The 27,098-nt window shown below is 37.9% G+C and overlaps 1 protein-coding gene across 1 annotated transcript in view; it reads right to left on the bottom strand.

Annotated features, from left to right (window-relative positions):
- Positions 1-27,098, bottom strand: part of NKAIN3 (sodium/potassium transporting ATPase interacting 3) — a 335,631-nt gene that overhangs the window by 10,209 nt on the left and 298,324 nt on the right. Inside the window, exon 5 of the mRNA XM_041412864.1 lies at positions 15,383-15,443. Within this exon, the coding sequence (XP_041268798.1) occupies positions 15,383-15,443 (61 nt within the window). The remainder of the gene's footprint in view (positions 1-15,382; positions 15,444-27,098) is intronic.

Below are 27,098 nucleotides of genomic sequence, written 5' to 3'. Positions count from 1 at the left end.
ATTCAAAGTTTAAGTTGATGAGGAGTATTTTTCCATTCTGCTTTAAAATGTTATACTATGCTCTCTCTAAATACTTATCAGCTTTGGCATCAACCATCCCGTACATCCCAGCATAGCTGGCTGTGACTTATGCTATTTTTCAGCAATGCAATTCAAACTAAGTATGCCTGATTATATATTTTCTTCCTTTATAGGTCTCTATATTTTTCTGTTCCTCATCTTAATGAAAATGCTAACATCCTAGTGAGAATAGTAATATATGGAAGTTGTACTTAAAAACATTTCAAACAGATAAAGCTGTTTTGCTTTATTTTGTTTTGTTTTGTTTTCCTGAGGCTTGCATTTAAAGGTGCTATTGCTAGTTTTAGTCTGAGATTTCAAATACAGTGAAGGGTAGCTTTCTTTCTGTATACAACCAAGTAAATTGTAAACAATTCTAATTAAAACTCCCTAGGTAATTTTTAATACAGTGAGAAAATGAGAGATGTAAAATTGGTAAAAATTAGTCTTCACTAATTAATTATTTTCCCCTTTCTGGTACCCTTTTTGATCTATTCTCTTTTGGCGCAGAATGTTCTGTGATTCTTCTTTAAGTTACTGTACTGCTTATGCACAAATGAAACCTGCAAAGGAAAAATAAACCATGCATAAAAATATCAAATACTCAGAATACTACATCTATCAATTACATTCACACAATATTGGGAGACAAACAAGCCATTGAGTTCTATCCACTAATCCATCCAATCTATCCACTAAAATGGCAACTCAAGTAGTGCCAAGACTATTGTACAGAAGGCTGTTACAGCTTCAGTCACACCTCCAGACACGTGATCTTCACAATAAATGTGTCCAAGTTGACTTCAAAAGAGACACAACTCTGAATCTGCTTTTTGAAGTTATGCTTTGATCTTTTTTTGGTATTTCAATTCAGGAATCCATGCTATGTATTAGTGTGCCTTTATATTACTGCTGAGTTTGAAGCTATAAACAACAGTGTTCTTTCAAACATGTTCAGTGCAGATCTCAGACTGACTGGAATTGATCTATTCCACGCACAGTTCATTGCTAGGTTGCAGGTTAGTTGTTTTGTTCTTTCAAGTTGTTAGGTTTTTTTTCTCCTATCAGTTGAGTCCCACAGGGCTCTGTTCCTGGCCTGACTTTCTTTGTATCCATAGAAGTTCTTTTGGGTTCAGTTATTTGTCAGTATGATCCAATTATTTATTTTTGAGTCAACACTGAAATATTTATACCTGCTTCATTATTATACACCCAAGAATATCACAGCTGCTTTTTCTAACCTTAACTACAAGCCACTGATATTTTAGTGTGAGAAATTAATGTTCCCTATTTTTAAAATAAATGCTGAACCTGTTCAACCCTAATGAATAATTAAAGACAAAATTCCTAGAGAAAAGTATTTGCAAGATCAAATGCATGGCATTTTTGAACATGTGACATTTGGAGGAAAGGATTTCTATGTATTGAAGAAAGTTCACATCATCCATTCACAACAGAACATTAATTTTATTTTTAAAAAGTAGGTTATAGAACTGGAGGGATTCTTCTTATCACTGAGTGATTCTGGATTTTCCCAGCTTCCCACCTTCCTAGGGATGAAACACTGCTTCTGAAACTTGCTACTATCATCCTCTATGACATGATATTTGCTTCATGTGTTTGTATCTTTGTCTCATAAAAAAGTGAAGTGAACCAGGGGCCTTCAGGAGAGTGTCTGTGTTCATGGCACAGCACAGGGTGCAAGCCAGAGAGGGAAGGAGCTGCCAACCTGCTCCTCAAGCAGAGACTGCAGTGGGAGCAGCAAACCAGGCAGGCCTTAAGAGAAGATGGAAAGAATTTAGCAGGCCAAGCAGAACACCTGCAAATCAAGAAGCCAGAGATTTGGCTGAGACTCAAATGGTCCTCCAACTACATAGACATAGAAAACAGTGAAGGAAATGCTATAAGCCTTTCATTTCTGTTCTGTAAGATGCAGTAACTTTGAGTTTTTCCATTTTAAAAGCATGCTAGTTTATAATGCAATTAATTCTGCCTTTTATGAGTTTTGTGTTGCAGTATTTTTGGGAAGTTTTCTATAAAGGGAATCATGCACATCCACTTCAAAGGTTGAGGTTGGCTGACTAAAGCTCTGTCACATTCAGCCAATGTTGCAGTTTTTCTTTCCTTTACAACTCTTTTTTATTTGCTTTAAAATCTGCTTAACATGTCTGCCAGTTAATATCTTTTGCTGCCATCAGGGAAGTCTCCTTCTTCCCTGGCCATTCATTTATGAGTAGCTGACTTTTCTGGGATCCAGGTACAGAACTACCATCTTTACCTCAATAGACTTGATATCTTGAACTTGCTACAGGTGCTAAAACTTGTACTTCCAGAGAGGTCAGCCTGAGAGGTCAGTTGTCAGCTTTTTCAAAAGAGTACTGATCTGATGCTATTTTCCACTTTATCACATCAAACCCATTAACACTATTTAACATTATTTTCCATTTCACATGAGGCCGCTTCCATTTCCTCGTCCTTCTTTTCATTTATCATCCTGCCTTTGCCCTGATGACTACTGGTGTAATAAAAAAGCCATGACTCCATTTTCTTAATGCAGGAAAACCCCCATCTTTATTGTATAGGTCATATTTTATAGAATTATCAGAAGGCATTGTGTCAGATCTTATTGATCTTATTGGTTGACAATGCATTCACACTTAGTTCATTGGTCAGTACATGGTATTTTGCATATCTATCAAAATTCTCTATTTTTAGTTAGTTTACATATTTTCTCTACTGATTCTCATGAGACAGACCTTTTTGTTTATACAGGTGTGCTTATTTTTCATCCTAGGAATAGACTGTTGTGTTAACGAACTCATTCCCAAGATTGTTTTCACATGGGAACTTGCAAACTACTTAGCTGCACTTAGATGTGACAGACCAGCTATGAATTTAGAGAGCAAGGCCTAATTTTATGAGGCCTTTCTTTTATAATTTCTCTACCTGTCTGCAACAGACCACGAGTGGCATTCTGAGTAGAAATCCTGCTTCAGCACATGACATTTGCTCCTCGGTGTGGGGCATTGCATGCATTCCCCACCCTGCATCTACACTGCACGCACAGCTACACCTCCCTTAGGGGTGGTCTGCTTCAATCCTTGAGGTGGGAGACCCCAAACTTTTCTACCACAAACCTCCCAGAGTTTTAGTGTCTTTAGATCCAAACTACCTTTTTTCCTCTGCTAAGCAGACAATATTTCCTCCAGCATTGATGGAACCCTCCTCTCATCCCAGCAGAAGCCTGTGATCCTACTGTGCATTCTCTGAATCAAAGTCTGCAGATAGCAAATGGAAGTGGATAAATCCCTTCAGTGATCTCCAGAGTCTCAATACCTTCCTTTTAGGTTTTTATCTCTGTGAATGAGTACAAAGCAACAAGCTCTAATCTTCTGTTTCTTCTTGCTTTTAGTTTTTCAAGATGAGGAAGCCAGCAAAATAATCTTTTGTTTATTCAGTATCATGTGAGTCGTTTCCAGCCACAGTAAATGCACGATCAAGTTCTTCTTTTTTTATTGCTTTTTTTTCCTGCTCTATCTTCACATTCAAGTCAACTTTCTCATCTCTTAATATTGCTTTTGGTATTACCATCTCTGCTACCAACTCAGATTAGCTCCTTAACACCCCAAAACACAAAACACCTACTTTTTCAGCTCTGAAAATAGAGCTGAGAAGGTAAAATATTATAAAATGGGAGCTTACAATAACCAGTGGTCTTCTCATACATGATGGAGTGAAAAAAGAAATATCACATATGTAAGCAAATATGATGGCTAGGAAAATGGTTTTCTCATTGTTAGAAAGTGGCATCATTTCATATTAGGAGAAAGATAAATGTCTGGAGTAGAGTCTGTAACAGGATTAACACTCACTTTAAAGCCACCAGTGAATCAATCTGCTAATGAAAAAGAATGATAATGCAATACTGCCCTCAATCATTAAAAAAAAACTCTCCCTGAAGAAAGATGAAGTAAAAATACACTTTTCAGAAAACCTTGTAAGTTTAAAATTTCAGTCCTCCAAAAACTACATTTTTATTGTTAAGGAGGAAGAGAGAATTAGTAGAAATCAATGCTAAGGCATAAGAGCCATCACATAAATGGTGAGAGTCACACAGTATTGCTTAATTTTGCTGTATCTAGTCTGTGGTATTGAGAAAAACACAGATGAACTGAGATTAAATTTCTGCTGGCAAAACCAACTGTGTATTTACTGATTCAAGGCAAAAGAATGTCAAATTAAGTTTGAAGTGATCATGTCCAGCTATGACCCAAATCACAGAGCACTGGTAAGAGAAAGACTTGTTATGATACAGAGTTAACAAAGCACATCAGCAGTACTGACTAAATGCAATAAATATAATGTAGTATTTTTGAAAAACAGCTTTTCTAGGAGCAGGCAATATATTTTATTTGACCAACTGGCCCAGCTGGAAAACCATAACAGCTATATCTCTTGATTTATTAAGACAGCACCTCTTGGTATAAATGTTGCTTATCTTATATGCTGAAACCATTAAGGCTGTTGAAATAGCACAACTAGAAAATCTAAAAAGCACAACATATAGACAACAAGTCAAAGTTTAAAACAGGAGGAATTAAAAAAGGTTACTTTATGAAAGGGTAAAGTTGTGATGACATCAGAAACACAGTAAAAAGAACTAAAGAAGAGGTAAGAATTTCACAGGATAAAAAAAAAAGTGTTTACCAACCATCACCTAAATTATTTTCAGTATTTTAATCACAGATCATTCTGAGTTGGAAGGCACCCACAAGAATCATTGGGTCCAGCTCTTAAGTGAATGGCCCATACAGGGATCAAACCTACAAACTTGGTGTTAATTAGCACCATGCTCTGACTAACTGACCTAATAATTTCTCCTTTCTCTTACTCTGTGACTGTGGTCTTTCTAAGAAATTCTCGTGATTCTTTATTGGCAAGGCTCTTTCTCTTGCTTTGATCTTATCAGTAATCATTGTTTTTATCCCTCTCTCTTCAAACAAAGCTGACAATTTTTCTTGTTGGAAGATGCTTCTTGCCTTTAGATTTATGAGATTCAGACCTGAGATTTCCAAAGATGTATAAAGTGGTAAATAGTTAAATCTTATTCAACTTTTTTCAATTTTGCCACATTTTGAGAAAATATCCATTACCAAATAAAATTATCTTCAAAATTTACCTGACTATGACCTGAAATTCATGGCTTGGTTCAGTGTACTTCACTGACTTCACTGACTGCTGGTTAGCCATCTCTTTTTTTAAATTATAGTGCCCACTTTTCTAGGTAGTTTGAATATCCTCTAAGGCAATAATGCATGATTACATACATTGGAACCCATTAGATAAAAAAGGACTCGTATGATTTTCGTCATGGATACTCCCTTAGAACAAGAAACGAGCTGCTTTGGCTTTTCTACTGCTGTATTTCAAAGCTTAATGCCACTAGAATTGTGAACAAACCATATCTTCAGGAAAAATCAGTGGCAGTCTCTCAACTCAGGTGGCCCGCATGGATCTGTTTTACTTTTGAGGCTATTATCTGTTAAGAAGAAGGGAGGACTTTCTTCTGAGAAGAAGCCTCACCATCTCTCTTGCAGGCCAGGCATGGGCATAAGGGAAAAGGCACTGAGAACTCCGACTACTAAAACTGCTAATTCATCTGCAAGTCTGTCAGGTCTGTCAAACAGGTTGAGTTACAAATCATATCAGGGCAGTTGTGGGTATAGCTGTCTCAGTGAACAGCTGTCCTAACTGTTCATTGCTCACTGAATTCCCAGATTCCTTATCAGCATAAAATGAAGACAGTTTACAGCCCAGTACAGCGCCTGACTAATCCTGTGACCCCTTGGCTCAGCGCTCCCTTCTTTACAGGGGCACATCATTCACTCCAGGCTGACGCTTCCCACGCCAATGGCAGCAGTTATGCCCAGACAGGGCTCTTAGACACAATTTGCTGACTGGGAAATTACCACTCAGGCAGCAGCAACAGGGAAATGGATGTTAGTTAAGCTGATACCCAAAAATTTGGATAACCTATCTGCATGACAGTTAAGATTTGGGAGAGATGGTGTTTACACAGAAGAGTGGGAGTCTGAGAAGTTTCTTTTTAAGCTCCACAAACTAAAACAGACACAATGCTTCTGCCATGCGGAAATGAAGAAGTAAGAGGATTGCTACTGGATGTGGAAAATGGATTTGTAAAGAGGTTTCATTTTAATGGAGCAGCTGGATGAAAGGTACAGACAGGAATGGGCACCACTTAGGCCTGTATGTGGTGCTGAGTGGAAAGCTCAAGAGAGCAACGCTGGATGCTGGAGTAAGATTGATTTAACAATAGATGCAATTTAAGTGAAAAGGCTAAGGTGCTGGCAGCTGGGGGTTGGGATAGCATCCATTTAAAGACAGATTTAATTTCAACAGAAAGGCCAAGGAGGTGGAAGGTGGAGACTAAAACAAAATCAATATTAAGTTAGGTTAATAGAAACTAGAATCAAATGAGCCAGTTAAAAAAAAAAAGGCATACTGGGTATTTGGGGGTAAGAAAGAAATACATGGATCTAAGAACTATTGAGGAACTCTCATTAAATGATATAACCCCTAAAATCAGAATTATTATTCCATTTTAATAAGAATACTATTTTTTAGAGTACTAAACAAAAAAAAAATCTTAAGGGAATGTATGATCTCCAGTTTAAAGAAAACTGCATGGTTATAAGTATATTCCTACTTAAAGATAATTCTCTTCTACCACAAAATCACAGGCTTCTTAGGGTTGGAGGTGACCTCTGAAGATTGTGAAGTCTAAACTCCCTGCTAAAGTAGGTTCACCTACAGCAGGTAAGTATTGGTGAATAATTACAGAAAGAGACTCCACAGCCTCCCTGGGCATCCTGTTCCAGTGCCCTGCCTCCCTTAAAGTAAAGACTTTTTTCCCTCATACTCAGGTGGAGCTGCCTGTGTTTGAGTTTGTACCCACTACCCCATGTCCTCTCACAGGGGACAAGGGAGAAGAATCTGGCCCCATCCTCTTTACACCCACCCTTGAGATATCTGTCTACATTGATAAGTTCTCTCTTATTCATCTCTTCTCCAGACTGAAAAGGCCTGACCACCTCCCTCAACCTGCTGGCAATATCCTTCCTAATTCAGCCCAGGACACCTTTGGCCTTTTCAGCCAGCAGAGCCCTGCTGGCTCATGGACAGATGTTGTCCATCAGCACCCCCAGGTCCTTCTCTGCAGAGCTGCTTTCCAGCAGGTCAGTGCCCAGCCTGTGCTGGTGCAGGGGGTTTCTATTTCCCAGGTGCAGGACCTGGCATTTTAGTTTGTTGAATTTGTACACAGTTGCACAAATGTGCATATGTGTACACACACACACACACACACACATATATATAAATTATACGTGATATGGCATATAATCATAGAATCACCAAATCATAGCATAATTTGGTTTAGAAGAAATCTTTAAAGACCATCTAGTCCAATCCTCCTGCACTGAGCAGGAACATCTTCATCTAGATCAGACTGCTGGCCTTCAGTTTTGTTTCTAGTGATGAGGCACCTGGAACTTCTCTGCACAACCTCTTCCAGTGTTTCACCATTCTCATTGTAAAAAATACTTTCATATATCTTGTTTAAATGTTCTGAATCAATGGTGGAAATGCTAAACATTAATTGTATTTGAAGCACAGAAATTGGTCAGTTAGTAGCGAACTACTCTTAACCTATCAGTCTGGAAATTCAAAGTTAAGGGGAATCTGTACATACCTGTGTTTGAACCAAAATATATTCAACTACATACCCATGCATATGGATATACATAGCCACCTACACACATATATACATATATATATATACATGTACATATCAAAACAGGTAAAATTGTATCATGATGACATAATATCATTCTGACACATATCTCTGTTCAGAAAACTGTGTTAGTACTTTCTGAAAATAGTACATAAAATCTATTTTGCTTTCTTTACAGATATTTCTAAATAATTTACCTGTACTCCTGAAATCTCATTTAAAAGACTGCATATAATATATGTGCATATTTCTACAGTCAGAATCCAAAACTGTAAATTGAAGTTAGTGATTGCAGCTCTGCACCTTTTGGCAGCTGAATGCTCACACAATTCATTGGTAAAACAGAGATCTCTGAAAAATATTAAATTTTACTCTCCTGAACTCTTCCTCAACTTTTTGCCAAAAAAAAAAAAACAAAAAAACAAAAGAAAAATGTTATTGGAGAACTTCATCTTGATCAAAATTACCAATTATCATTTCAACGTATGAAGCAGAGGAGAATATGCCTCACCCACTGAGCTGTCTGTACTGCCACATACAACTGGTTCTGGGCACTTGGGATTTCCTCACTCACAAAAGAACATTTCAAAACTGTACTGTGACAATCACGACTGCTGTGACCTACTAATATTCTGGAGAATATCTAATAATATTATGTTTGCTAAAGTGATTGAGGAGATTCTTTTCTACTGAATTTCAGGAAGAAATTTCTGACTTGTGCTTAAGGGAGGAATTGTGGGATTGCACTGGAGGTACTCTTACTATTTGAGTGATTTACCCCCTTCCTAAATGAAAAATCAATGAGCTGCTGGTTTGCATGCAGGTGTATTGACTATTATTTCCATACCTATTCAAGCAACCCAACATTAAGAAATTAATTCTTTAACACTTCAGTGGTTTGGAAACTCAAGGGGGATTTCCTCGATTTATTTGAGTCACACGTTAGAATATAGTATGTTCAACCAATGAAAAATTGGAATTAGCTTACACTTCATTTAGATGGTGCCATTTCCTCATGCTTTGTCTGCACCCTATCTGGATAACCTCACATGTGGGATTCTACATGAAACGTGGTACTTTCAAGCAGGTAACCTCTGCTGCTGCTAGAAATACTCCACAGTTAAGACTCTCCTTTCAGTACACTTTGCACCATCTATTATTTAAAGACAATCTCTTAGAACAGTGTTTTGCAACAGTCAATGGAGAATACAACTGGAAATGAAGACCATTTTGTGCATTTTGCTAGGAGAATGTAAAAGCATGAGTATTTTTTTTTTTAGATTTTGCTTTCCTGTGAGAGATTACTCATCCATGGTTTTTAACCAGAAAAAATAAAGGGGGATCATGTCTTTGCTGCAATTTTTTGCCAATAGCCTATCTAGAATCAAGATTTTTTTCCTAGTATTTGTATTTATATTGTTTAATTGCTTTTATTTTACACCACCTCAGAGATTTTACCCTTGGTTGTGTGCATTATACCTATGCATATGTTTCCATAGAAACTAGAATAAATACTTTCTCAGGCAGTGTATGATAACTGAAAGTAAAAAAAAAAAAAAGAAAAAAGAAATAAAAATAAATTAAAATAGCATGTAGAGTTAATTTAAATAGTGTAACATCCCTGCAGTATTTCTTCCTTTATTAAATGCTTCAGAATTCATTGTGTTAGTTCAGTGTAGGAATGAGCATGCATTTTCAGGTAATTCACACACTAAGGCTAGTGATAAATAGTGGGGACATCAATAGGACTGTAGGACCATACAATGTTGTTAAACCATAAAGTCTTGTTAGAACAGAGTTTTATCCTTTTTATTTCCACTACATGAGAAAGTGAAGTAGGGTAATAGGCAGATGAGTCTGCATCTAATAACAAACTCCAGCTGGACCGACCTCTAGAGTCTACAGAAACTGCAACTTGACATTTGTCTCCATTAAATGTCTGGTGGGGTTGTCCTGGGCCACAGCTGAACTGAGGAAGCCCCTGGATATGCCTGGTGACATTTCTGGTCACACCACAGCCTCTCCTTCAGTTCATGGTAGGCACCTGCACCGAGGCTGCTAGCAGGGAATGAGCCACCCTGAAATGTGGGCAGCACCTCAGTGCAAGGAGCAGCAGGAACCATCTGTGGCATTGGCTGGGCTCCCTGGCTTTCCAGATGTCACAGACCACCTTTGAGGACAAGTATGTTGGACACTTCATCTCTGTAGGAGGCCACTTTTTACTTTTAAAAAATTGTTCAGTTGAACTACAGAATACATCTGGTTATGAAGCCACTACTATTCTATGCCTAGCAATATGCATACCTGGCAAAAATACTTGCTTCTGGTTTTTTTTCCAGAACAGGTGAATCAAAATTCTGGGGTTTTGGGTTTCTTTTCCAGATGAATAGAAAGATGCAAGCTGCTTCCAAGCCTTCCAAAAATACTGGTAGTCACTCCAATTTTCCAGAAATGCTAAAGTCAGGAGGATGCTGTCAACATGGCAGCTTATAGTGCTGTTTCAATGCCAAGCATAAAACTTCTTATCATTCTAAATGTCTGTGTCAAGCATACTCATCCACTGCTCAGGAACAGCACATTTTGTTTCAAGTCATTATGGTTTAAAGGTGACAGTGGTGAGTGCTAAAGGCCAGTGATCACCTGTGCTGCTGTTTGACAACTTTTGCTAAGTCCTCATTTTCAAGGAGGTAATTTAGAACAGTTGTTGCCTGGGGATGTTCGACTCTTGTATTGTCCAACATAAGAGTATTGCAGAATTCTCCTTCTTGGTGGTCCTTGATATCAAACATTCAATCACAAAAATTATTTTCTCGGAATTTTAATGGACTCAACTGCATGTACAATTGTAATTAATGTAAAGATAGTAGTGGGTTCCCAAAAACTCCTTAGTTAAGGAAACGTGGATACTTACATATAAAGGTAATTAGATATTTTTAATATTAGCTGTTGCCAGCTAGTTCCTCATTCACTTTGCAAAAAAAAAAAAAAAAAAAAAAAAACCACCAAAAAACAAACAGCATATTTATAGGAAATTTATCATTGCTGGACCTGCTGTGTAACTATAAACATTAAATTAAATGTGACATAAAATTCTTTTTCTCTTGTTTGATTACTGACAACAGATTCTCAATGGTGTGTATGAATGTAATGCCATATGTCATATAAGGCAATGCGGCAGTTTTTCAGAGGAAGTAATAATGTATCTTGCTTTACTTAATATTTTTCTAATGATAGCATATGGAGGGTCATATTGGTACCACAATATGGGGAAACTCGCAATTTGTAAAAACAAATTCATCTTCCTCTCTGTTCTGAAAGCACAGCTGAGCTGTGAACACAACAAGCATAGACGACAGACAAAAAATAATCTTTTTCTTTTTTTGTTTATTAATTTTGTTCTTGTGCATTCATTTAGGAGATAAATCTTTATGGTGAATGGAAACCCTTTCCTTTATTTTTGCCCATGCATAAAAGAGGTTTAAGTTTCATTAGATTGGCCTGTTGGGCTTTCAGTCTCATTTGTACAAAAATGCTGAAATCACAACTGTAGTTTTGTGGCAAACCTTCCCCTCTGATTTCACTGCTATTTCTTTATGTAATTTGTTTACAAATCAGTTTCCACTCCACAAAATCCAGTACAGTACAGAACTATCACTTCTGACATGTGTCAGTGTCACATTTATGAACTAGTATTTAGCAGTAGTAGTGCTAACAACTGTTTCTCAAAAAAGTCCAGAAACTATTTAGAAATTTAATCACGATTTTTAGCAATGTATTTTGTCTAGTCTCCAGACTCCACTGAATTAAAATAGTAACTCTGTCAAGGTGGAAATCAGTTTCTGAGTTCATTTTTAGGAGAAAATGATTCACAAACAGGATAGTGACAGGCTTTTATGATTACAGATTTCACATATTCTACCTCTTCAAAAGGGCTTATAGAGATTGATAGATCTACAAAGAAAGAAATGAAAAAATGAAGGGAAGAGATATAAATAGACTTTTTCATTAGGATGAATGATGGAAGGTAATAACCCCACTACCATAGTATGGCTTTAACATGTCCCTTTTTTTTCCATTCCTTTTGACCTGCTACCATCTTCCTTCTAAGTAAAAGTTAACTACAGTATGAAATGTAGGTAGGTTGAGCAATAGCTGGAAATAAATGTTTCCTCAAGCATTATTACTGTTCAGAAAAGTGTCCATCAGCTGAAATGTCAGGCTCCAAATCCATTTAAGTACTGCATAGAGGCTAAACAGGCAGCTATTATTAATTTTTAAGTCTGCTTGATGGGTTTTAGACCAAGAACTGGGGTTAACTCAATGCACTAAATATTGCAGAGTATATTTAATTAGGGAGGCTTTGACACTCAGATGGCTGAGGATTTATTCTGTGCAAACTACTGCTTAAAATGTGATGGAATAGCTGCATCTACCTAAGAAAAAGGTCTGCTGCATCATATAAAAATGCATAAAATTGGACTTTGTTGCAGGTTTTTGGACTTTTATCCCAATGTAATCACTGTCTACTTTTAATCTGTTTTGAAGCACCACTGTGTTTACATCTAGAATAATTTTCTGTCATTATGCTGCAAGTTAGCAATGTGAATTTCTCCAGAATAAGTCCTGTTCTTCTCAGCTAATTGTCAAACCAAACAATTTTCTTACTGTGCCTTAAACAGAAGTTTCTTTATTAAAAACATATATGTGGGATTCCTATGAAGGGGTTAAGACTTGTCTATATTGTTTTTATCTATTTGCATAGAGGGTTCTAAAACAGAAATGGGTACTAAGACACAAAGTGCGGTATTAAAGGGCTGTTTATCTGCTTTTGATCCAATTCAGAATCTTAGAAGGCAATAAAAAAGTAGCAAGTCAAAAATTACTTCTTTCCAATGGTTGTAAAATCTCCTAGCTGTATCTATTCCACTTCTTTGCTCCTCTTTTTCTGTCCTTTGTGCACTGCTCTGGCCCCTGCCCCCAGTCATTCTCTGCCAACAAAGAGAACCTATTCACACAAGAGTATAGAAGATCAAATGTAAAGATAGAAGTGAAATGGGAAATTTGTCCATTCCTAACAAAGGACATTACACCATATTTTCCAAGACAAGTGAGGTGATTTTCACTTACAACAGAAGAACAAATTGTCATTGACAGTTCTGAAAGACAAGCAGAAATTAAATGCAGACCCCTGAGTTAGTGAGGAGAATGGGAACTGAGTTTCTACATACTGGATCACCTTAGCACTTGATATGTTTTATGGGTTGATAAATATGTTACCTGTTCTCCATTCTCAGTCAGTAAAATTTCTATTTGTATCGTATGGCTGGAAACCCTCAAAAGACAATTAGGTGAGCTCACCATCAGAGGGAAATGAAGCAGCCTCCATCTCTTCTGACACAGACATGTTTTCAAAGTGAACAGGGCCCTTAACTTGGAAAAAAACCCCTCGTGAGGCCTTGAATGTGTAAGCCACATATGGTCTGTAGCACATGACTGCAGTTTCCATGAACATGGAAAATTTCCTGGGAGTTTTGACTTTCACACAAGCTAAAACAAGGTGTGTGAATCACACTAGAAAGGGCTAAACAAAGCCAACAGTAATGTAACATGTTTTGGAAAAAATGGAAGAGTCTGTCTTCCCAGGTATGGATGCATCTGTGCTTGCATGTGGGTGTGCACGTGCACACACAATTTTTATCCCTCAAAGGCACTGCTGAGTCTGTCTTCCCAGGTATGGATGCATCTGTGCTTGCATGTGGGTGTGCACGTGACACACGATTTTAATCCCTCAAAGGCACTGCATTTGTCTTCCTCATCAGCCTGCAGGCCTCCCCTAAGGCCTGATGCAGCTCCCGTTCCAGGCATTTAGTAACTGTCTCATAAACAAAGTTTCCAGCTATCCCTAAGAAGCCCTGGCTACTGCCCTGACTCATCAGAGCCACAAGGACAGGGGCAGTGTCTGGATTTCACGGCGCAAAGGCTGTGTGTGTGCATCCCAAGCCATGCAGCCACTGTGCTGCTGTGCCACCTGCTGATGCCGTGTGTTACCAGCTCCTGCCTAACTGGCAGCTTCCAGCTTTCCCAGGAAGCATTTTCTGGGCTTTTTCTCCTCAAGCCCTATGTTTTATTTATGTCTTTTCTCCAAGTGTTGATATTTCTCTTTTACAGCATCCATCTTTATCCATACTCTTTTTGCCTTTCCACAGTACAATATGTGCGCACCATGCTTATGCCTTACCTCTCAATTTTATCTGTGGATCTCTTTGACATATTTTCTTCCTAATAAAACCTTTAAATGAAAGTGTTAAAATAGATTTGATACTAATGTCTGTTGCATTATGGTGGAGAACTGAGCATTGTACCATTTGTAGCAATGGAAAAATATTTTGTTTATAGTCCTTCACACTGTTTTCAATGAAGCAATCTGCTTTTCATAGACATGAATTACTTGAATTATGTTTTCAATAAGATTTTCCAGGTATTACCAAATACTTTCCTTTAGCCTAAATTAATATTTCCTATGATATTCACCCACTAGACCTATTCTGTGAAGAAAGATAACTGTGTAAATATTTGTGAATAATACTTTATAAATAAATATTTAGTTGCATGTTATTTATGCTATAGCCATAAAATGCTATTGACTTTAGTTCTTTTTTCCTCTAGAGAGAGCTATTTTACTGTTTACCTCCTTATAAATGAGAGGAAGTAATTTAAATGATCACACATTGTTCCTTTTTAAATTTGTTCTTGTCTTTGCTCCTCTGCTCATCCAATATTTTTCTATTCTCTCTACTGCTTTTACCAATGGCTATCCCAGTCATGTGGGCATGGTGACATCCTCAGAGAATTCTCACAACCACTTTTCACACAGCATCCTACCAAAATGTTCAGCATATTCATTTTTTTCGAATACTCTCGGAATGATTTTCTGAGAAATACTTTCCTAAGATGTGCACATTTTCAAACTTTTGGAACAACATGAGTATGGATATAAGGGTTTCATTGACAAAAGCAAGTTAAGAGTATGGGAATATTTTAAATGCATGGCCTAGGTGCCTGTAAACATAGTTCAGATTTACCTAATTATTGATCAGAGTGATACTGCACATGGCTTGGTCTGTCCTCTCCATTAATTTTACTGCTGATAAAAATGTCATTTGGAAAAACAGATTAAGAGGCTTCAGGAGCTTTAATTCAAATGCAAATGTACATCCATAAAGACATACATACCTATATGTATGCAACATGGATCACAAAATTTTCACCACTGTGACTGGCTCATGTAAAAGGTTCACAAATCTCTATGAAGAAGTTCAGAAATTCCAATCCCACCTTCATAAGTGTTAGTACCTAAATAAGTACACCTTTGAGCATAATTGGTTGTACCCATGAATGCCAGATTCTGCCATTTTTCAAACTTTGTTCTTTGCCTTGGTAGTTTAATGCAAGACTACGTTTCAGCCCAGGTACCTTGGCTCCAGAGATGGTGAGGTGTGTATCAGTACTTACAGCTGTCCTCCTCCTCCATGAAAATACTGATCACGTAACAGGCATACACAAATCCAATCAGCTGTGTGAAAAAAGAGGAAAAGCCATCATTAGAACACACTGAACACTTACAAAGCTGTTACTACAATGATATATACAGGTATCACAGCTAAATTTTAAATATATTTATTTCTATTTCCCAAATTTACATATTTCAGTGCAAACAGCTAAATTAATTTCCTCTCTTTTGCTCATGTTGCATAACTTATATTTTATATATAAATATGAATTTTATAGTTTAAAATATTTTCCTAGTCTCACTGGAATCAGTATTGACGAATGCTGCTATTGAGTAATACTGGTGGAAAACATTTATATCCTGATGTTCAGCTATTGTTTACATTTCCTTTCTTCAATACCTCTGTTCTCACATGACTTTTCCCACATGAATGTGGGCCCCTATGCACTTCATATGCTTACTAAAATGCCCAAATATTTATTGACTGCTACAGAATTAAGTCATAGTAACACTTCTGTGGAATCCACAAGAGATGTCTTTTGGTGCTACATAAAGCGTCCCAGTGAAAAACTGCTAGGCAAAATTTTAAATTGATGGGTGAATTGTCATGATGTAACTGAACAGTAAAACTGGGTTGTGATTCATTGACATCAGGAAACACCTTATTTCATGTCATTCATGTTAACTATACAGGAAATGAACAATATCATTTCCCCAAAGAACAGCAACAGTCAAACCACGCCATTATTTTAACAGCAGCACCCATGAAAGCATTCTCCTTAACCCAGATCTGTGTCACTTGTGCCACCAAGAGGAAAGGATAAAGCTCTTTAGGATCAAGAAGTAGCAACTCCACTCTCTCCTTATCTATATAGACAAAATATTTTCTTATGACCATGACCAAAGAGGAAGAAAATCCCACTGGGCAAGGAAACCTATTAAACTGCACAGCCAGACATGTCCAATCTTGAGAAAATATTGTTTGTGCAGCTGTACACAATTCATGCCATCTGAAAGCCTTGAAAAGACTCTTCATGAGAGATTTCAAAAATAGCCCAGAGATTAGTTTTAAGAATACTCCTATTTCCCTGGTCCATTCAAAAAATCTAATTAAATAGTTATTCTAAGGATGTCACGGATCAACCATCTGAGAAAGAGGTAATTTAATAGTATCTAGACAGGTATAAGCTCCTTCAGAAGCAGAAAAATCATTCCAACCTGCTTTCTGGTTGGGCTGCACGAGGAGCAAAAGCTTCTCTGCAGACAAAAAGCTTGTCCACACAAGGGAATTCGGGGAAGTTAAGATGAATTAACTAAAGCTGTGAAATCAATGCACATAAGATAAAGTACGTTAAATCCCTGTGTGGCCTTTCCCATTCAGAAATAAAGTGGCCCTAGTTCACTGCAGCTTAATCCTTCTCCAAGGGATTAATCTTCCCATGGAGAATTAAGCTACAGTATGCTGAAGCTGAGCTACTTGTGAATGAGGGCTGTCACAGCACTGTGGCACAGTCCTGTCAGAGCTTCCTCTCCAGGGCATTCACCTCACTGCTGTTTTCACAAAGTGACTTCAATCCAACTTTCCTCTCATTCTGAGCACACTACAGGGAAGCTGCTGCGCTTCCCTAACTGCTTTTTGGTGTCCAGTTTGCTGTGTGGTATTGCCACAGCCATTCTCAGGTGAACAGCACTTTGTTACACTGATGCTCTGAGCCAGCTAAACGCAATCCAGCTCTGGAGGAGGCTGGGATGGATCCATGCCTGAGCTGCCCACCCCATGTGCCTGGTGCCAGGGAGGCTGCAGCAGGATGGGACCCACAGACACGGCAGGGCTCACTTTACCTGCTGAGAATTGTGTGGGTGGTTAGGAGCAGTCCAGCTCCTGCTGTTAATGACAATGGGATTTTATGGTTCTGCTGCCAGCACACCTGGGCCAGCAGTGGCTTACAGACTCCTTGACAGATTAAACACACTTTTTCCTTAAACTTCACTTTTTCCTTAAACGTCACAGTTTAGAGCACCTTTCAGGCATGACAACTAAAACAATACAATATAAAGGCTTCCAAGAGATCAAAAGACAAATCATACCTGAGATGCAGTGCTTGTGCCACCTGAAGGTTCCATATAATTTAAAAAATATTGCAGTAGTACCACGGAAAAATCCGAACACAGGTGATTTTTCATAAAAGGATGCCACCTGTTTATTTACAATGTTTCCTGATCACCATTTGTGTTGTACAATTTGACTGCATAAGTCATTTGGTTTTGTTTCTTTTTCTTAAACATGACTAAAATATTTTGAAGATTAAAACTGCTGAACAAATAATGAACATGATAGAAATTAATTGTAGTACAGGCTGTGGGTTAAATGTTTGTGAAGGACAATCAAATATTAGAATTATTTATTTTTCTCTATCATGTATTTAGTTTTTCTTATTAGTAGTGTTCTGTATTAAATTAACTTTATTTTTATAAATCCATTTCCTTCTTTTTAAGTATATATAGACTCTATATCTATGTACATTATATAAAATATATCTCTGTAAGTGCTTCCAGAAGATTTCGCAAATGTCTAAGATGTTGGACAAGTGGATAAAGCACAGCAAGACTTCCACTCTAACAAGTAATAAACGACCTGACACAGAGAAAGCAATAGGGAAAAGTGCTCAAAAAAGCATTCAAAAAACTGTGGGTCATGACAAGCTTGAGTTTTAACGGTCCTAAGAGTTTACATCCTGCTTTTTTAGTAGACCTTCTTATTAATATTTTCCCACTTTCTTCAATGTTTGAAATGCACTTTGCCTAGTCTGTGACCTTCTTGCAAAATCAGCAGCCTTTCTCTACTTCTCAGAAATATATTTTTTATTCCTCAGCATTAGAAATCACTGCTAGCTGTTGTATTTATGATGTATATTTGTTTAGAACACACCATTTCCCCCATCTGTTTAGTTATTAATACCAGGAGAAATAAAAAAAAAAATATATATTCACCCTCTTTCAATTTTGTGGTCTTTTCAAGGGGGGGATAAAAAGATGAGATGACTAACTATAGCCCTCCATAATCCAACAGTATCTTTCTGTAGTTAGAAGTCAGAATGCATTTTTCTGAAAGAATAAAACAACAAGGAGAAAAAAGAGCCCTTTAGCATCAAGTGTCAGGTATTGCTGCTCGAGGGGTCAGCAATGCTTGGCTTGTAACTAACAAACAAGTAGTTATTTTTGGGTAACTGATATCTACGGCACCATTAACAAGAAGTGATAAAGTGTGAATATACCATTTGACAGATGAGGCTTGTTTCCACATCCTTAACCAGAGTTACAGCCACCACTGTGTGAATATTTTTGTAAATAAATCAATTAAAACCACTTATTTTGTGTTATTGATGGACATGCTAATAAAATATTTATTCCAGCAAATTTCTTTTGGTATCTTGATTAACACAGCTGCTATTTAATTAATAGTGTTATGCTCATGTGAACCCATCTAGCTATCGGGCTAATTGCCAGTCTTGGTACTGGAAATGTTGGCTATTGGCCTGGCACCAAGTGATAAACTTAAACGTGTGTTTCCTGATAACCAAAGCAATTATGATGCATATGAGCTGGAAGATTCTTAATTTGGTCATCTTAAGTTGCAGTAAGCATTCAAAGGGACTGATGAAGGGGTTGGAACATGATGTCCAACGCATCAAAGATCACTAGAACCTGAAAGTATAAATAAGAGCCTCTGGCTTGATCCAGAGAGAAATATACAGAAATATAAAGCCAGGAGGCCTTGTCTTGACGTCACTGAGTTCAAGGCATGGAAACCTTCTGGGATCCCTGCACTGTACAAGACTGACTGTCTTACCTGGAGAGCCCAGACTAGTTAAGTGTCTCAGAAGACACCTGTTAGTGCTATTCTGCAGAAAATCAGGTGGGAAATTGTGGGTAGAGGCTGCTGTCCTCACCCTTCCTCCATCCACACAGTGGTTAGGGTACATACCTTTATCTAGACAGAATAAGCAAAGCATAAAATATTTCAGGGAATCACAGAAGGTTTTGGTTGGAAGGGACTTTAAAACTCTTCTGGTTCAACCTCCCTGTCGTGGGCAGGAACATCTTTCACTAGGCCAGGTTTCTCAGATTTCATCCAGCCTGTCCTTGAACACTTTCAAGTATAGTGCATCCACAGTTGCTCTTGGCAATCTGTTCAAGTGCCTCACCACCCTCATTGTAAAAAATGCATTCCTTATGTTCAATCTTGATCTGTGCTCTTTCAATTTACAACTCTTACCCTTCGCCCTCTCAACACAGACCATGGTAAAAAGTCCCCTTAATAAATGGAAAGGCCAACATAAAGTTTAAATAGCTCCAACTCTCTCAGCTCTCCAAATATTCTCATCGCCCTCCAAGTGGAGTATCATGAAAGCAGAGTAGAGCGGTAAAATCACCTCCTTTGCCCTGCTGCCTACACTTTTTGTGACGCAGCCAGTGGTACTGGCTTCCAATTGGCTTCCTGGACTGCAAGTGCACTTTGCTGACTCATGTTGAGTTTGTCATCCACCAAGATCCCCAAGTTCTTCTCAGCAGGGCTCCTTTCTAGCCATTCATCCCCCAGCCTTTACTGATATTATGGATTGCTCTGAGCCAGGTACAACATCTTGCACATGGCCCTTTTGAAGTTCATGTGCTTCACACGGGCTCACTGCTTGAGCCTGCCAAGGTCCCTCTGGGTGGCATCTCATCCTTCAAGCCCTTCAACAGCACCACCCAGCTTGGTGCCATCAGCAAACCTGCTGAGGGTGCAGGCAATGCTGCTATGACAGTAATGAAGACACGAAGTAACACTGGTCCCACTATGGGCCCCTGAGTGGTGCCATTTGTTATGGAACACTGAGCCATAATTCTCTGGACATGACCACACAGTGTTTTTAGACCCATCAGAATTTTCCTACCAAAAACCTTATTTCTTCAATGACTAGCTGAGAAGTGTTGCTGAATTCTCCAAGTCATAGTGAAGGATAGGCTTAGGATATGAGAAACAGTTGTCACCTAGGCTATAAGTTGGCAGAGACTTCAGTGTGGAATCCAAAAAGGGATTTCCTATTAGTGGAACATGGGTACATTGGTATGATGCTATTATCAAGGCTTTTGATGCATAATTTATTGTCCATTGATATCCTTAGATAGAAATAAAATAACCTCTGTTATTTTTCTTCCATGCAGGCTGCAGATCCTCAAGAGGATTTAAATGCTTTAGTCCAACTAAAATTTCCAGGCTTAGGCTATGGACATCTGCATGAAATGTAAATGCCTAGTTTAATAGAAGTGAAATTAGATTATATAATTGTCCATCATTAAACTGAGAGAAACTATTAAAACATGTAAGAAATTAAAAAACTAATCATTTGAGGAAATATATGCTGTGAGATATAATTGCTTTAATAAATGGATATTACTAGAATACATCCTATTAAAAATAAGAATCAAACTGAGTGCAAAAATGTGTGTTTACTTGCTAATTAATGTATTTTAACAGATGCTACTTAATATGGATTAACCTTTCCTTAGGAAAGCAAGGACAAATGCAAAATAAAACTAGAGTGATGATTTAAATCAAGGCCATTTTCTGAAGACTGAAATACTTTTTATTAAAATTGATGATTTGGATAATTTTGATTTAAGTCTTCCCGCTTTGCTTTGTCATCATCAGCTGTGGCCTTTGAATACACTCTCACAGTATGAGATTACTTTCCTATCAGCTTCACATACTGCAGTTGCACTGGTTCAAAGTAGATATGTGAGCCTTCCCTAAGTATTTAAGATTACATGAAGCAGTGCGCTGGGCTGTCAGGTTAATCTTCAAGGTCAGGTGTACAACAGGTCATTTACCACTGTTAAGCAATTACACAGAGTCTTGCAGACACCTCATTGCAACCACATGGAACCACCCACATAAACAAAATAAATGTACAGTACTCCTGGCTCCAAGAGGATGTGTGTGACAGTGTAGGTAAACTAGATTTGGAAGATTTCTCCAAGATTTCTCTCTTCTGGAGAAAATGGAAACTGTGCTTCACACTGTTCCTTGTACACATCTAGTCCACCCAGCTTGTCATCACACTGAATGCGGTTTTTTCTTGACTTCTTTTTTGCTGATGAGAACTGAACATTATATCTTATGTATGTCTTGGGGTTCTTCAAAAGTGTAACTTGGCAAACACAATTCCTTTTATTCTGCAAGATATTTCACTATTACCTGCAAAGACTGAAGGAATATGCAGGGAGAAGAAACTTTTAGAATTGAATCCTTTTGCATTAAAAATTCGTAGGATACAAAGCTTGACAAGATGTCTTAAATGTAACTTATAAAATGGAAACTGTGTATCAAGAGTGAATTAACTGAGCAAAAAGGTTAAAATGCATTAAATTACAAACCATCCTGCCTATTAATGTCTCCTGATTAGCATTTTCAGAAGAGTTAACAACTACTGAGGAGAAGCTGAAACATGAGTAGTTAATCTTCTTAGCTACCTACTTGCCACTATCACTTTTATTACTCTGCAGAGAGGACTGTAAAGCCCTTTTCCTCCATTAACAAGTAGAAAAGTGCTAAATCAGAATGGGAGATGCATAAGGGAAACAGGATATTATCCCAGTATTTGTGTGCATGCATGATTCAGCAAGACAGAATTATGACTAAGATTAGCAGGCACAAAGAAATCATAACTACATATTTCAAGACAATGACAAAGGAAAAAGATCCAGAGTAACAGTAGTATACATAGATGAAGCATAATAATAATTTACTACTACAGTATATAGCTACCAATTATATGACTATATACAATTATGCACCTTATCTGCTTGATTATAAATATTTTACTGGAAACATTTAGAATTGTAGATAATTTCAAAACTGAATGCAATTTTTTAATTAAAGAACAGGCAGTCTCAAATGTATGTCTGAATTTTCCAGAATTATATGGATGAAATGCATAATATTTTACATTCGTAGCAGGGGGAGGCTCAACCTGAAAGTACTTAGACATCTAAAAACATAAAGTGCACAAACAACTAGAAAATTGTCCAGAAAACATAGCAGGAAAAGGTAGCAGCAATAGCTGAAGTACTCTGTGTTTTCTGCTTGGTTTTTTTTTTTTTTTCCCTCTCTCCTTCATCTTCCTAAAATCTATTTGACTTGAGCTGAATAAAATTCAGGCTTTAGAAGTATTGTCTACTAATTTAATCAGCCCAGCACAGAGCAGTTCTGGTCCAATTGTGCTATTTGCAGATGTACTGGAGAGATCCTATAGACTACAGCTCTGATAGCCCTTTAAAATGTGCTGAAGACTCTAAAAATGGGTGACAGGAGCTTGTGGGGACTTTTGCTATATATTTACCATGGAGAAACAATTGAGCAGATACTAAAATGTCTGTTCTTAAAATACATAGAGGTTTTTGTTGGCTAGTACTGCAGGAGACAATCCCTCTTGAATACCATCAAGGTATGGGAGCCCAGCAGCATGCTGGAAAAGATGATTACACCTGTTAGCTACTGTGCTTTTTGAAGTTCGACCCTGTATTTGCTGTTCTCAGGTCCTTGTTCCCACTGTGTCTCTTGGGCTTTAAATTAAAAATTGTATTGACAATCTAATTTTCCCAGACCAAGATCAGAAACTCTGCACTTGTATTCCTCCAGCAGCACAAATGTACAACTACCCTGTTACCCAGTTGCCCAAAATGACTTTACCAGTTAAGAGGGAGGACTGATGTGCTATGTTACCAAGATGTGTTCCAGCTTTGTTAGGGCTGAGAGCAAGAAGGGTAAACATAGTGTGTTCTCTCTCCCCGCTTGCTCTTCAGCTTAGCTATGGGTTATTCTCCCTCATTTGTTTTTGCTACAAGTCCTTATTAATAATATTTTTTGTTCTGAGATCTGAAAGATGGAGGATTTTGAGCAAACTGTGCAATCCAATCCTGTGTATAATTACATAGGTCACAGAATTTCACCTAGGTGCTCTGTTAACACTATGATAATGTCAGAGCAACCCTCACTGACTAGGCTGGGGTACTGGTGCTCCAAGACGAGTTATAGCAACAAAATTGATCTGGGAACACTTGTCCTTTACTCAGAGAAGAGATTAGAAATAAACACCAAACATTAATTCTTATCTATTTGGTTGTCTATTGTGTGATAGAGATCTAAATTTCCTAGTTGGAATGAAAAGGAAGTCTCAATATGTAAAAACACTGTATTTAAACATGACAGGTCAGAACAGCGTTTTATCTTGAAATATGTTAATTGCTTGTTAATGATAAAACTGGATATAAAAGTCAAAAGTGCAAAATAAAGCCAACCTTAAACATTGAAAGTTTAAGAGTGAAACAATGGAAAGTGAAGGGAATGAGGGTGGTAAGAAGGAAGAGAAAGGAGACTGAGCAGTCTTCACAAAATCACCAAAAAAGAACTGGATAAAAAAGTGACACTTTAGATCTAGCTTTTGTCCAGTGTGTAAAGAAAATAAAAGTCATCCTAAGAACAGGGTCAAAGTTCTCATATTTAATTTAACAACTAATTAGTTTGTCAGCTGAATAACAGAAGCTGAGAAAACCCTTTACATCTAATTTTACAATAAGCAGGTGAAAAGATGACTTTCCTTCATTTCTGCCAAGCTGACTTTGTGTTACTTGTTTTTATATTTTCTAAATATGTGCTTTAATTTGCATTCCCATTTACTTATCGGTGTCAAGGATAATTTCAGAGCTACTTGCAGATCACACTATATTTCACATCTTTTGATGTAACAAAGAAATTCAGGTTTGATGGTGTCTTGTAACCCAAAGTATTTCCTAAAGAACTCATCAGGTAATGACTTTATCTCCACCTAAGCTGCACATACCTAATGTCTGCCAGTGACTAAAACCAATGTAAATCTCTTTGGCATGTGACAAGGTACTTGGGAAGGTTTTTGAATCCCAGGGAAACTGATTATGCATGCAGGGAGTACAAAAGCAAACTGCTTTCAGAACAGCAGAATATTGCAAATCTTGGCCATTTTTTATGCTAATACTCCTTTTAAAATTCTTTCAATGCTTCTACTGCAATTATGAACGATGTTCTTTGTTGATAGAATGCCAAAAGATATTTTTCCCTCCTTATTAGATCTGAAGGCACATAATGAGAGTATTATTTCCACTTACTTCTTACAACAGACAGAGAGAATGTATTTTAATTCCAACAATGCATTGAAATCTGTAAGAATGACTTCTTTTCTACTGAATCATTTCTTTCCCTTCATGTACAATGTAAATAACACATGCATGAAACAATTATATTACCATAAGGCAGTACCCATTTAAACTGTGACATGGAAACAAAAATGTCTAGTTCAAGATTTCAGTGAATTATAACAGTCTGACCCCCACTATTAGCTAAGCACCTTTATAGATATATCTTAAATACCTAAGTAACAATAGCTAAGACTGAGCATAAGATTATCCTGGTTCCTGTTAATCCATAAATATGGCTTAAAATAATATGAAAAGAATTGCAAAGCTTTCAGTAACAACAGTTATGCCACAGCAGTAAGTTGTGGGAGGTTATTCTGTTCCTACAAGAGTGTGTCCAGCTCTGGGGGCCCCAACATAAGAAGGGCATGGACTTGCTGGAGTGAAGCCAGAGGAGGCCACGAGGATGATCAGAGCCTCTTCAATGAAGAGAGGCTGAAACAGCTGGGGATATTCAGCCTGGAAAAGACGAGGCTCTGGGGAGACATTAGGGCACCTTCCAGTACCTGAAGGTGGCTACGAGAAAGATGCAGAGGGACTTTTACAAGTGATAGGACAAGGGGCCTGTGTGACAGTGTTGAGGCAGGGGAACAGGTTGCCCAGAGGAGAAGCTGTGGATGAAAGTGTTCAAGGCCAGGTTGGATGGGGCTTTGAGCAACCTGGTCTAGCAGGAGGTGTTCATTCCTATGGCAGGGGATGTTGAATGTGATGATTTTTAGGGTCCCTTCTAATCCAAACCATTCTATGATACCTCAGAGAAATACAAAAAGCAACCCACAAAAATAGACCCAAAGCCATCATATCATCTCCTGCAGGACATGCTGTATGATTCAATGAATGGAAAGTAAGAATTTAACCTCTACCCTTACCAGCCTGCTCATATTAGTGACCCGAGTGGAACTTTCTGAGCGGACTTGCAGGAGTGGCTGACACAGAAATGCACCTCTGAAATTATCCCCAAAGCCTGAATGACACGCAATAGCTTAGAACAGCCATTAATCAAACCACACAAAAATAAAAGCTTTGTATAATAACCAAGAGCTGGTTAAAATTCACATGAATGTAGAAATTCATATAAGGCAGCATGAATGAGCATAGGTTGTCTGAAAACTTTTTTTATAATCTGGTTTGCAGGGCAGGGCAGAAAAGTAGCATACAGTATGTCTCTCTGTCGGTATCAATTCAAAAATATTTTTGTACATTGTGTAGTTCAGGGTTCTTTTTCTATTATTATTTTGTTTAATACATACAATGAAAATCACACAAAAAACCCCTTCTACGTCCACCAGACATTTCTTGCCTTTTTGGGTGTGTTTGAACAATAGCAGATGACAGATAGAAAAGGTGGTGACACGATGATCTTTCTTGATCATCCCTTGGTTTTTCCTAATCAATTTTCATCTAACAGCATATTTAGTACATGATCTACCCCACATGTGCTTTTGCTTGTGTGTAAATATGCCATATTTAAACCATAGAACAAATTATTCAGTATTGACCCACAGTTGAACTGTGTTTTTTTGTCTTTGGAAGGAACAATGCTACAATTAGAAACATGGCAGAATTTATGTGCTTGGCAGCAAATATAGCAGCCTCTTCACTCAGCACAAACTGTAATTACTCAATATGAGGACATGGGGACAAACACGACAGAATGGTGTAGGATGAAAGATGGTGGAAGGGGAAAGCTATGTCCTTGTTTGATCCTTTCTACTTCTCACTATGGGTAACATTGTTTAATTCCTTCAAGCTGCTACCTGAATGTGCAGAGGGATGTACATAAACACACACACACACACACACGTCCTTATAATCCTTCGTGGAGTGGTCTGCTGTGATATGTGAGAAACAAGAATACCATAAAAGCTGCAATGTTATCAGTTTGCTCAGGTATTCCCAGTTAAACTGTGTGCTAAAAGGCTTTTGTGCTGCATTCCCACTGGGCAGAAAAGCTATCAAGAATTGCAGTGAAGCTTTGCTTTCTATCAGTGTCTAATGAATTTTCAAAGCCGCTTCTCCCATCATGTCTGACCCAGTGTGATCTTTTATATCACATGTCCCTGGCACAGTTTATTTGATTGCAGTAGATGGTCCCTGTATATATGTTGTGGCTTTGTGTCCTATTCACTCCTGTTTCTTCTGCTTTTACTTGACACTGTAGCCCACTGCTCCCTTTGCCTTCATCTGGACCTCATTCTGCAGCCTGCAGCCCAGGGTGAATCCCAAAGCAGTGTTCCTTTTCCAAGGCATCTAAGCTCAGCCTGTAATCAGTCAGCATGCAAATACACAAGCTACACTGGAGCCATTCTAGAAAGGACTTTTCTCCCACTATCAGTACAAAACCACCACAAGCATCCCTTTATGGCTGGTGAGTGTGTCCCCATGATCCCCACATTTTTGGTGTATGGGAGGCATTTTCTCATCTTGCCCCAGAGCCAAGCATTA

This window comes from Onychostruthus taczanowskii, unplaced genomic scaffold, assembly GCF_017590055.1.
Source record: "Onychostruthus taczanowskii isolate IOZ18803 unplaced genomic scaffold, ASM1759005v1 scaffold4, whole genome shotgun sequence".
NCBI classification, from domain to species: Eukaryota; Metazoa; Chordata; class Aves; order Passeriformes; family Passeridae; genus Onychostruthus; species Onychostruthus taczanowskii.
Note: the sequence above shows the minus strand (reverse complement) of the source record. Positions and strands in the feature narration are given on the sequence as shown.